Source organism: Sebastes fasciatus, chromosome 18, assembly GCF_043250625.1.
Source record: "Sebastes fasciatus isolate fSebFas1 chromosome 18, fSebFas1.pri, whole genome shotgun sequence".
Taxonomy (NCBI): domain Eukaryota; kingdom Metazoa; phylum Chordata; class Actinopteri; order Perciformes; family Sebastidae; genus Sebastes; species Sebastes fasciatus.
The window spans coordinates 11,203,304-11,215,850 of NC_133812.1; the positions used below are offsets into that span (position 1 = coordinate 11,203,304).

The 12,547-nt window shown below is 36.8% G+C and overlaps 1 protein-coding gene across 2 annotated transcripts; it reads left to right on the plus strand.

Moving 5' to 3' along the window:
- The first annotated feature begins 1,091 nt into the window (after positions 1-1,091).
- Positions 1,092-8,521, plus strand: LOC141756337 (homeobox protein OTX2-like). Of its 2 annotated transcripts, none has more exons than XM_074615992.1 (4): positions 1,092-1,203; positions 4,755-4,962; positions 5,951-6,102; positions 7,300-8,521. In XM_074615992.1, the coding sequence occupies exons 2-4, from the start codon at positions 4,869-4,871 to the stop codon at positions 7,918-7,920; spliced, it is 867 nt and encodes a 288-aa protein (XP_074472093.1). In that variant the 5' UTR covers positions 1,092-1,203; positions 4,755-4,868; the 3' UTR covers positions 7,921-8,521. The 2 variants fall into 2 exon arrangements, with proteins under 2 accessions (XP_074472093.1, XP_074472094.1); XM_074615993.1 differs by lacking the exon at positions 1,092-1,203 and adding an exon at positions 2,457-2,526.
- Positions 8,522-12,547: the final 4,026 nt, after the last annotated feature.

Consider the following 12,547-nt stretch of genomic DNA (forward strand, 5'->3'; position numbering starts at 1 on the left):
TTTTTTTTCTTAAATCTCCTTTACAGGGTTACACAGAACCAAACCGTGACAGATCCCCGAGAAGTTATTTTCACCTCTCGCTAGTGCTTCCGTTTTGCTTGCTCAGCTTATTTTGACAATTAAATCTGCAAGCTGCAGCTTCTGATTTTCACTATGAGCGCTGGTCTAGGTTATATACGCTATATAGGCTGTAGGCCTATAAACGACTAAAGCTGCAACGATTAATCGATTAATTGTCAACTGTTAAATTAAACGCAAACTGTATTCTGTTCCCTATTCCTAATTTGTTTCATGATTTATGTGACTTATTAACACTGCCATATCACACTGGTTTTAATAAAGAACAAACGACTTGATTTCAAATCAAGATTTACGTTGTAAAAGAGCCATAAAAAGAGCTATCATTTATATTAGAGCTGCAACGATTAATCAATTAATCGATTAGTTGTCAACTATTCAATTAATCGCCAACTATTTTGTTAATCGATTAATCAGTTAGAGTATTTTAAGAAAAAAAGTTATCTGATTCCAGTTTCTTAAATGTGAATATTTTCTGGTTTCTTTGCTCCTCTATGACAGTAAACTGATTATATTTGAGTTGAGGACAAAACAAGACATTGGAGAACGTCATTTTGGGCTTTTGGTGAACACTGATCGACATTTTTCACAATTTTCTAACATTTTATAGACCAAACATCTAATCGATCAATCAAGAAAATAATCGACAAAGGAAATAATCGTTAGTTGCAGCCCTACACTATTATTTGAAGCTCCATGCAGGAGCTGGGCTCTGATTGGTTGCTCGTCTTGGTCAATGCACCACACCTATATTGACACCTCTAGAGCTGTAAATACCTGCTGAAAATAAAATGTAGCCAAATTATTCACATTTTCTTTGTTTTTAAATGATTTTAAAAAATGGTTTCTTTCTTTCTTTGGAGCTGCTGATGTTGCCACCATCAGGCCCCTTTACTCCAGCTGCTGCATCCTTTCACACCTCTGCCCATGCATCATATTTTCTCTCATTTCCAATTGGCTGCAAAAAAAAAAAATCCTCGCAGTCTCTCTCTCAATAAATACTGAGAATCTCTGAGTATTATCCGCATCCAACAAGCTTATACCCGGGAGGAAACTAACCAAAGCTGCTTTATTTAACCACTCTGCTCTGCAAAAAGACCCTTTAAAAAAACAACAGCTGCTGAAGTAAGTGACTTATTTAACTTGAATATTTTTTAGTGTACATTTATTTAGGCTAAATAAGAAGTGTTTTTGTTAATAGACAGTGAGACCAGCAGCAGTGTGTGATGGAAAGCAGATAGCTAACATGCAGGGAGATAATTGGATAGGCGTGTTTTAAAAGGAAACTTTTCTCCCTGTCGCCTCTGTGGGCTGCAGGCTGCAGAGTAAAGGGGCATTCAACCGGTTAATGGCAGGCCGGTGGAGCAGACCACAACTTCACATAATACACTCTATAACTGCTGCACGTGTTGGACTACAGACTGCGGATGTATTCAGACATGTAGGAGGGAGGGTGAACAACTAAAGTCAGATTGACAGAATTGCTTTTTAAATCTTATATTAAATTCACATAAATAAATAAATAAATATATATATAACAAACAATGGCAATAATATAAGCTATTGGAATCTTTAAACAAAAGATGTGCTATTTTAGAAAATACAGTTCAATATCAATTGTTCTCATTTGAATAATAACAATCACAATTTTGATTTATTGCAAAAAAATTTGACGATAAAACTTTTGCAAAAATATTCAAACAACTAATGAAAATTGTTCACATAATATAATAATAATAATAATAATAATAAATGTATTTATATAACACTTCTCAAAACAGATGTTTACAAAGTGCTTCACAAGACAATAAAATCAGATAAATAGAGTAAAAGATATGGTATAACTGTTAAAACAGAACATCAGACAATAAAAGCAGATAGAGTAAAACAAATCTGGTAACTGCTAAAACAGAACAATGCAATACAAAAAACATATTTCATAATGATAATAATAATAATGATGTTTTTAAAGGGCCATATGAAGGTGCATGTGTCAGTTTGGGAAAGTGAGTTGTATGGTTGGTTGTGCAGCCTGGTTTGGTTTTTTTTGGGGGGAGGGGGGGTTAAGGTTGTCTGGCAGTCAGCTGGTCTGATCAACACAATGCCAGTCTTTGTTTTATTTTCGTGACGCAGAAAATTGCGGAGGCCTGAATGCGGAGTCGAGGCTGGCGTCCTGTAATCAGGCCAGCGCGTGCCGTCCGGATTATCTCGTTAATTTCTTACAGAAGAAGAAAAAAAAAAAAAAAAAAATCTCTCGGAGCCAATAATAATTAATGGCTGGGCAGGGTATTTATTATTGAACGGATGTGGAGCAACCGGTAGTGACAGATTGAGTATAGGAGTGGCCGTTATTGGCTCTATAAAACCGAGGAGTCCAGACTAGAGAGAGAGAGAGAGAGAGAGAGAGAGAGAGAGACGAGCACCCTGGGGTCCAACTTTATTCTACAGGTAGGTGTCAATGGAAACGTTAGGAGAGGCCTCAGATATAGCAACATATGGAATAGAGACTAATTAGCTATTAACAAAAAAAATATTAAGGCATATTGTTCAGTATTTTTTCTATAATATATTTCTATATGCTATTAGGCAAAATAATGGCCTTACCCTCTAGAGAAATAAATACAAAATATATAAATTAAATAATAGTCTATGATTTCATAAATATTGCATTATACTTCATAGGTACTAGTTCTTTAATAGTCAAATTAATTAATATTGGTCATATGCATATTTAATCTCCCATGACCTACTATTTATATAATATTACTGTAAAAATGTTCACGTATCCTACAAATGTTTCATCCCTGTAGTGACCCTATTAAACTTGATTTATTAATTTATATAATATTCCTATAAAATCAGAATATTGCTGAGTATCTTTGTCAATTTTATTTAGGCCACATTGTTTCTCTTTTTTTTGTTATTGTCAAATTTTTAATAATTTTAAAGAATTGTTGCTCGATTATTTGAATAAGATGTTTATAGACTTAAGTGGTCCTTTCACCAGGGTATTCTATTTTTTTTTTTTTTTAACGATGTCTTTATTGGTTTTTTTTGTTATACAAACATCAGCATTATTATGCAATATATTCAATACAGGATTTACTTACTTACTAACAAACATGGGTATACTGTTTTTTTAAAGCAAAATATGAGACTGAAATGAACGTTTTTTACTCTAAAATATTTTTTTTCCACAGTACCTGAAGACAAATTTAGTGGGCCATCTCCTTGTTTGTTTAGATCAAGATTAAGTGCTCGCCTCTAATCAACACATTTCGAAAGTCTCACCTTCCAAATCTAATTACCGGGAGCAATTCATTAGGAGAGGAGGAGGAGGGAATCACCTCGAGGAGTGTCAATAAAATGTCAGCAATCACTTTGGGGGAATGCCTCCATGTTTCTAATTATCTGCCAAAGTTGTTCTTCGTATTTTAATTTCGTTACATTTGAATGTACAATAGAATAGAATAGAAAGCTTTATTGTCATTGTGTTAAATACAACGAGATTCGCAGTTTCCACTTCTGGTCAGTGCTTTAAAACAAATACTTGACAAGAACTAAACGAGGCAGATAAAACATATAACAGGTAAAAAAAACTCATAGTTATAAAGCAAATAAAACAGGTAAAGTAGATGTAATAAATAAATATAAACAGAAGTGTTACACTGGAAGTATAAAATATAAAAATAGATGTAATGTAAACAGAGGTAATTGCACTTGTAAAATAGGTAGAGTATAAATGTAAACAAAGTTGCACTTGAGGTGTGTATTGCATCAAAGGTTTTTAGTGGAAACAAACAAAGAGGCCCGAGAAATAGAAATGTCTATTTTTTTTTGTTATGTGTGTTTTATTTTTGTTTGTTTTTTTGTTTGCTTTGTTGTTGTTGTTTTTTTTAACTCTACTCTACTCTTTTTGTCATTATTATTATTGTTATTTCTTTTCCTGGTTTGGTTTTGGTTTTGAATGTTGAGATTGTTTTCTCTAGTGTACTTGATGGGTTTGTCTCATCTACTTAAAAGTTGGTTTATAGACTGTTGTAATTACAAACAGTGGATTGCATAAATGAACACAGCCTTGAAAAAAGGGGGGAAAATAAAGTATAAAAAAATAAATAAATGAAGATGCTCGGCTTGTATGTGAATGAGCGCTCAGTTTGCAGTATTTGGCTTCTTTTGTTTGTTCCCCTTAAAGTCTTTTGTTATCAGCATTACTTATCGGTCAACAGTGGGCTTTGTTTCTGCAAATGGCCCCCCAATCAGCTGTCTATTTAGCTTCGCCTATAACCTGTGGGTATATATGCTAATTGGGTGTGCGCATTTTAACGACAATGTTTTGTTTTGGTGCTACTAAGAAGAGGAGTGTGTTTGGAGGCGGGGTTATAGTAGCAGTTAGTGGTGGTGGGGGGTGATGTCAGCCAGACAGAGCATCCTCAGTCCAGCAGAGACAGCTGGGGGTCTCCACTTCTCCCTTTAAGAGACCAGAGAGTCCGAGGACGCGCCCACTCCTCCTCTAAAGCCAGAGAACCGCGGTGCGTAAAAGGCTGCGCGTAAAACTCCAGAACGGAACACAGGCTGCGCGTAAAACTCCAGAACGGAACAAACAGACAAAACTCCAGAACGGAACACACGAGACGCATCTCACACAACATTCCTGTTTTTGTGTCCTGCTCCAGGTTGATGATCTGGACGAAGCGATAGACCAAAACGGAGACGAGAGAGGATTAAAAACCCTATTTTCTGCACCCTGTTTTTTTTTCTCTCGTATTTCTTCTCATCCGGCCGCCAGCATGATGTCCTATTTGAAGCAGCCGCCGTACACAGTGAACGGACTGAGTTTATCCTCAGGAGTGGACCTGCTGCATCCTTCAGTGGGATACCAAGGTAATAATACAACCGTTTACAAATAAATCAATAAAATTCAGGTTGTTTATGTGTATTAAATGTCCAAAATGATGTGCAAGCCACTTTATCTATCTAATATCTATCTAATCTACTTTACCTGTTTTATTTGCTTTATAACTGAGTGTGTTTTTACCTATTATATGTTTTATTTACCTCGTTTAGTCTTGTCAAGTATTTGTTTTTAAAGCACTGACCAGAAGAAGTGGCAACTGTGAATCTCGTTGTATTTAATACAATGACAATAAAGCTTTCTATTCTATTCTATTATATTTGCAATAATCAACACAGATTATATTATAGATTATTTGCGCTAACAGATGACTATTTTCAGTATTTATTTTATTTAAAAAGGATCCCCATTAGCTGATACCAATGGCACCAGCTATAGTCTTCCTGGGGTCCGAAATCAAGTACATTACATTTATCACATACATACTATATATACAACATCATATTTGTGTTACACTAATAACGTTAACATTTTCCAAACATATATAAATTTCACATTCATACACAATCTTCCACAACCATTTAGCTTCAAGGCCCATCATCAGGGAAAAGGAACAAAAGAAAAAACATGAAATAACCAACACTGGACTGTCGATCAGCTGCTTAAGTAATGTATTCTTAGATGGTATTTGAATGAGGATTTGTTAGAGGATTGACGACTGTTTAAGTATCATCTAAATCAAATCGTTAAGATACAGAAGTTTGGTATATTTCAAATGTCTTTTGAAGTCAAACTGTGTTATTTCTTTTGTTATATTTCTTTTTTTAATACTTTTTTAAAGGCAGTTTTTGTAATCCACCGTTTGTAATTACAACAGTCTATAAACCAACTTTTAAGTAGATGAGTTTACAGACAAACCCATCAAGTACACTAGAGAAAACAATCTCAACATTCAAAACCGAAACAAAAGCTTTTTTTGTTATATTTAAAGTACTATTTCCCCCTCTTTCTTATCAGGAGCCCCTCGCAAACAGAGGAGAGAGAGGACGACCTTCACTCGGGCTCAGCTCGACCTGCTGGAGAATCTGTTCAACAAGACTCGTTATCCTGACATCTTCATGAGAGAGGAGATGGCCTTAAAGATCAACCTGCCAGAATCACGAGTGCAGGTGAGTCTCAGACACAAACACCTCAACACACCAACACAGTCTATGTTCATAAAGGGAAGGTCGATAATTGAGGAGACGCTCCACTTCAGGGCTTCAAGTGTCCTCTTCATAGATGGAGAAGTGGTTGATACAACAGTCACTTCTGGAGGGATATTTTGTCCTTTTCTGTATTTGTTATATAAACTTAGTTTAGGAATAACCATATTTTCCAGAATAAAGTTAGAATAAAGTATAAGGAACTTAATGGATAGATTGTTAAAAAGAAATCTGAGATGTAGCTATTTTTTTAGGTTTGTGATCACTGATATTTAACTTACCAATCTTTTAATTTACCATATTTTTTATATTTTATACTTCTAGTGTAATACTTCTGTTTATATTTATTTATTACATCTACTTTACCTATTTTATTTGCTTTATAACGGTGTTTGTTTTACCTGTTATATGTTTTATCTGCCTCGTTTAGTCTTGTCAAGTATTTGTTTTAAAGCACTGACCAGAAGTGGCAACTGTGAATCTCGTTGTATTTAATACAATGACAATAACGCTTTCTATTCTATTCTATTCTATTCTATACACTGTAGGGATTGTGGAGTATCTTTAACAGTAAAAAAAAAGAAGCGTTTTGAGATGTGGCTATTTTCTATTTTTGTCATTTTCTGTATTTGTTGTATAAACTCAGTTTATGAATAACCATATGTTCACAATAAAGTTAGAATAAAGTATAAGGAACTTAATGGATAGATTGCTTAAAAGAAATCTGAGATGTAGCTATTTTTTATGTTTGTGATCACTGACATTTACTAATCTTTTAATTTACCATTACACTGCAGGGATACATATTATGCTATGTATTTATTTTGCATTTGTTTTATGTTGTGGCGTCTGAAACTTTAATGTATGTTTAAATGATGCTGTCTTGGCCAGGTCTCTCTTGCATAAGAGATTCTTAATCTCAATGAGTACTAACTGGTTAAATAAAGGTTAAATACTAAATAAATAAATAAAAAACTTAATGAATAGGTTGTTAAAACAAATTCTTAGATTCTTTTTTATGTTTGTGATCACTGAAATTTAATTGACTAATCATTTTAATTCACCATTACACACTGCAGGGATTGTGGAGTATCTTTAAACAGTAAAAAAAAAAAGTGTTTTGATAGCTAAATTAAATTTAAATGTATTTTTTTCTTCCAGGTCTGGTTCAAAAACCGACGAGCCAAACATCGCCAACAGGCCCAGCAAACCCAAAGTGGAGTCCAGAACAAGACAGTCAGCAAGCCGGTGAAGAAGAAGAGCTCTCCGATCCGAGAGGCCATCAGCTCAGAGAGCGGAGCCAGCGGACAGTTCACGCCGCCCTCCAGCACCTCCCTCCCGGCTGTGAGCAGCAGCGGCAGCGCGGTGGCAGCAGCAGCTCCGGTGTCTATCTGGAGCCCGGCCTCCATCTCTCCTCTCTCAGACCCGCTGTCCACCTCCTCCTCCTGCATGCAGCGCTCCTATCCCATGACCTACAGCCAGGCGTCGGGCTACAACCACCAGGGCTACTCGGGCTCCTCGTCCTACTTCACCGGGATGGAGTGCGGCTCCTACCTTTCGCCCATGCACCACCAGCTGTCCACCGCGGCCGGCTCCAACATGAGCCCCATGGGCAGCAGCGCGTCGTCGGCGTACGGAGCTGCAGGGCTCGGCTTCAGCAGCTCCGCAGCAGCAGACTGCCTGGACTATAAGGAGCAAACTGCATCCTCCTGGAAGCTCAATTTCAATGCAGACTGTTTGGATTACAAAGACCAAGCAGCGTGGAAGTTTCAAGTGTTGTGAGAGGAAGAAGGAGAAAGCTGCAGACTTTTATGCGCAAACTAAAAAAGGTTGGGAGCAGAAAGTGTTAAAGGGACTGTTTGTAACTTTCAGAAATGCTTGTTAACAGCGACACCTGTGGCCGTTAAGTGTACGACAGTCAGCGTCAGTGTCTAAATAGACATGAACGAGAATCGGTCAACACAGTGAGGCGACACACCTCAGCTAAAACCACAATATCACTCTATATTTCACCTGCTTGGCAGTAATGTTAGCTGACCAGACGAAGGTCTCTCCATGAATCAGTGCTGATCCTAGTGTTGGCTTTTCCTGCCTCAGCCTCCCGACCGCGGTCGGAGGGAACAGGGGAGACATCTGAGTTTTGGTCGGAGACGATAACGTTTCTCGCTGCGGAGCCCTGTCACTTCACAAGACACGGGGAAACCTCTGTTGGTCTGGAGGAGCTGCAGCATTTATTTCTGCACAAACGTCCACTGTACATTCACTAGATATTCTCAGAGCTAAACTAACTCCTCTGCAGTGTGGAGTGTGCGCGCATGAACGTGAGGTGGAGCGAGTACGAGCGCGGTGTGTGAGTGAAGACAAGCAGGCAGAGGAGCAGTCTGAACAGCATAGCCACATGCGAGCGCGCATGGGATACCAACCCGGTAGATTTATAAAATTTGTAAAAAGTTACAAACAGTCCCTTTAAGTTTTTTCCACCACTACTTCTAGGCCCCAACTTCTACCTCGGGCTGCAGCAGAGCAGGACTTCTGCTATAGCCGGTTGTCTCACTTGTTGGGTTAACTTATTGAACATTCACACTGACTGACTTTCTCCCACAACTTTGATCAATCAAGGACATGGAACAAATGTGTTGACCAAAAGGAAAAAAAAAAGGATCAAAAGAGTTAAAAGCGTAACTTGGTTGAGTTTGAGGAATAGGTCAGGTTTTTTTTTTTTATATATAAGCTCCTTAAAGACTCCCCTCTCTTGTCTTTTTTTTTTTTTTTTTGGCACACTGAAGGGCCCCTTTGATCAAAGCGTTACGCATGAGTGTGTGTGTGTTGTAGAGAGAGTGTGTGTGTGTGTTGTAGAGTGTGTGTGTTGTAGAGTGTGTGTGTGTGTGTGTGTGTGTGTGTGTGTGTGTGTGTGTGTGTGTGTGTGTGTGTGAGAGCTCTGACATGAACCTGGATGCACTATTAATTTATGAGAAATGTTTAGTTATAAGAGACAATCAGTCCAGTTTGCGTGCGATCATAAATGTCCTTTTTATGTGTTTTTTGAATTATTTTCCCTCCATGTGTTAGATTTCTTTGTGATTCTTTGTACTATACCTGTATGCAATTTTTTCCGCCACAAAACCCAGCTGTGAATTTGATAGATTTATTTCCATGTCTCCAGTGTTAAATGATAAATTATTACGAGGACATTATTAGTTGGATGAAATAGGGAGTGCAGATTAAAATCAAGCCAGCATGCAGCAAAGCATTTGTTTGAGCTGTAAAGTGCTGTGAGAAGGCCACAAACACACTAAATGACAATAAAGACCACTTGACCTGACCCAACACTGTGTAAATCCTTCTAAATCTTGTTTATTCCTGTTTTTTATCACTTGTTTCTGCACACAACACCACAACATGTCAATGGAAATCCATCTAATTTCACCCACATGTTTATCTTGATTTTTACACTTTTTGGTTATAGGCTTAAATCTTATATTAAAGTGTCAGTATTTCATCCTTGTGATGATCACTAACATGTCATTATAATTTGCCCTTTTTTTTATATATATATATTTGTACTACATCACTAGAGTCCGTGATTTCCATCCAGGCAGGAAGGAATGTGAATTATGTGAGAGCTATGTTAATCCCGTCTCATTAAGAGGATAATCCAACATTTTTATTGACGGCTGCTCTTTGGATCAGGTTCACACGGAGAGATGTGAAATGAGCTCTGAAAGCTCAAGAGTCCAGGAGCAAACACGAGGTTAAAGACAAGTTATACAACAAAGAAAACAGTAGAAAAGTGGACACTAAGGCTTCAAATAATAACTCAATGTATGATCCATTTAAAAAAAAGTGGGCAAAATGGAATTAAACTAGTATATTTTCAGAAAAAAACATCACTATTATCAATCTAGTAGATTAACTGTTTTATTGCATATCAAAATCATATTCATCTTTACATGTTTGAGCCTTTTGCTCTTCATCCTTTTGGTCAAAATCATCATCAAAATCTATATGTCCAGACATCTGTTGGAGGGATTGTGATTAGTCCTTCATTAAGCATATGGATTTGTGTGGACATAAAGCCAGGCAGCCTCTTTGGGCTTTTAGGGAGAGCCTCGTGAGCAGGTCCGGGGGCTCGTGCATGGATTAAAGAAGAAGAAGAAGAAGAAGAAAGGCTCGTGCTATTGGTCTAATTAGGATGTGACAGGAGATGTCAGAGAGGCTTCTTCTAATAACTCTGGCGTGACTTTTTGCTGCCCGTTGAAGGGCTTTAATTGTTGTCCATTTGACCTCCAATTAGCACCGAATGACACACAATTACAGAGCAACAAACAACAGACTATAGCGTGCACTATTAAATATTGTACTTTCTACTTAATATTTATGGATAATAGTCTTGTTTTTAATCGGTTATATTTGTAATCACAAAGGATTTGGAGTTGGCACAAGCCTTAACATGTTAGATTACGCACAAAAAAAAAGGCCCTCCTAAAATGTTGACCTAGATAAAGACAAGGTTAATTAAGACAAATATAAAACAAATAAAAACAATTAAAAAAAACTGCAAAGGTGATGTGTAGGAAGAACACCATAATTTCTATTAAAAACCAAGCTTATAGTTGATATAAACTGTGCCATATTGGCTATAATTTATGGGGGAAAATCTTCTTCTTCTAAATAAAAAAAAAAGAGTAAAATCCATGTGTCCATAAAGATTAGAGCTCTTACATTTTTGTCGTGACAAGTTCTGTGATGAAACATCACAGTCAGCCTATAAATATCACTTGCTCTTAAATAAACTGTATATTTCTGTCACGTAGTCTCTCTCTCTTTATATATATATATATATATATATATATATATATATATATTTGTCTTGATCCCAAAGTCATATTGAAAGCTTCAACAGGTCCAATAAATGTCCCAGAGAGCAGTAAGTCAGTGTTGGTGCAGCAGGAGGACCAGAGGGGCCCTGCGAGGATCTATTCGGTTTTAATTAAACACAAGCGCCTCTGAAGGGGACATATGGGTCCGGCAGACGCGCTGCATTAATCCTCTCATCGCATTTGAGGATGTTAAACAATAAAAAGAAGGAGCCTAGGAAGAAGCCTCCTCTTGGCTGAAGCGACCGCACATTTTGTCCGCTGTGGCCCCCGAGGCAGGGCTTTCCCCAAGCGGCTCCACTTCACCGCGGCCGGCCGGGGGTCTCCAGGTTCCCCCCGCCGGCGGAGAGGAGAGGAGACCGGCCCTGGAGGGGCGTCTCGATCCGGCTGCACCACTGAACACTACAATACTTTACTCCTGTTTTACTGCTGACAAAAGATGAATACTGAGATGTTAATAGTCTGTTTATTGTCAATACTGTATATAAAGTTCCTATTTTTAATATTTCCCTCTGTTTATATTGTTCATATTTCTATATTTCCTTCTATTTAATTTTTGCTTTTACTTCACTATGAGAGGCCAAAACAAGTTACACAAAGCATACATATGGTATAGCCATATAGGCTATGGGTTAAACCAATTTATACCTTTTCTTGACAAAAGATGAATACTGAGATGTTATTAGTCTGTTTATAGTCAATAAATAGATCCTATTTTTAATATTTCCCCTTGTTTATATTGTTCCAATTTTTATATTTCCTTCTATTTAAATTGTTCATATTTTATATGTCTGTCTACCTTTGTTTAGGTTTTTTTTATTGTGTTGTATCTTGCCTTTTGTTTTTTACTGCTGCCTCCTTTTTCTGCACTATATCCCCTTAGCAGCTGCAAATTTCCCCACTGTGGGACTAATAAAGGAATATCTTATCTTATGCTCACAATCTGAAAAAAATAATACAGCCTGTATTGGCGACATTTGCTTTTACTTCACTATGAGAGGCCAAAACAAGTTACACAAAGCATACATATAGTAAAGCCATACAGTTTAGGCTATGGGTTAAACCACCTTTTTATCTTCCATGGTAAAGTATTAAAATATCATTCTTACATGGCCTTGGAGTTTCTGCTTTTATATGATTTTTAATAGCCCAATAACATATTCTATATTGTACTATTATATTGTAATTGTCACTATCAGAGTAATGGGCTATATCTACATATTAAGGCGATAGAAAGTTCCTTTAAGTTCAGTCTCTATTATCAGCTTTTGAGTTATTTATTATGAATTATTCATATTATTAGTTTTTTATGATTTTTTTAATTGTATTTTGCTTCCTATCTATTCCTAATTTGCTTCATGATTTATTTGACTTAACACTGCCATATCACACTTGTTTTAATAAAGAACAAACAACATGATTTCAAAAGATATATCAATATTTACATTGTAAAGGAGCCATAAAAAGGCTATCATTTAAATTGTATCTATATAGAGCTGCAACGTCAACTATTAAATTAATCCCCAACTATT

Coding starts and splice junctions, on each gene's coding strand:
- LOC141756337 (XM_074615992.1), top strand. CDS start 4,869: ATGATGTCCTATTTGAAGCAGCCGCCGTACACAGTGAACGGACTGAGT. Junction 4,963..5,950: donor TCCTTCAGTGGGATACCAAG/GTAATAATACAA, acceptor CTTTCTTATCAG/GAGCCCCTCGCAAACAGAGG. Junction 6,103..7,299: donor TGCCAGAATCACGAGTGCAG/GTGAGTCTCAGA, acceptor TTTTTCTTCCAG/GTCTGGTTCAAAAACCGACG.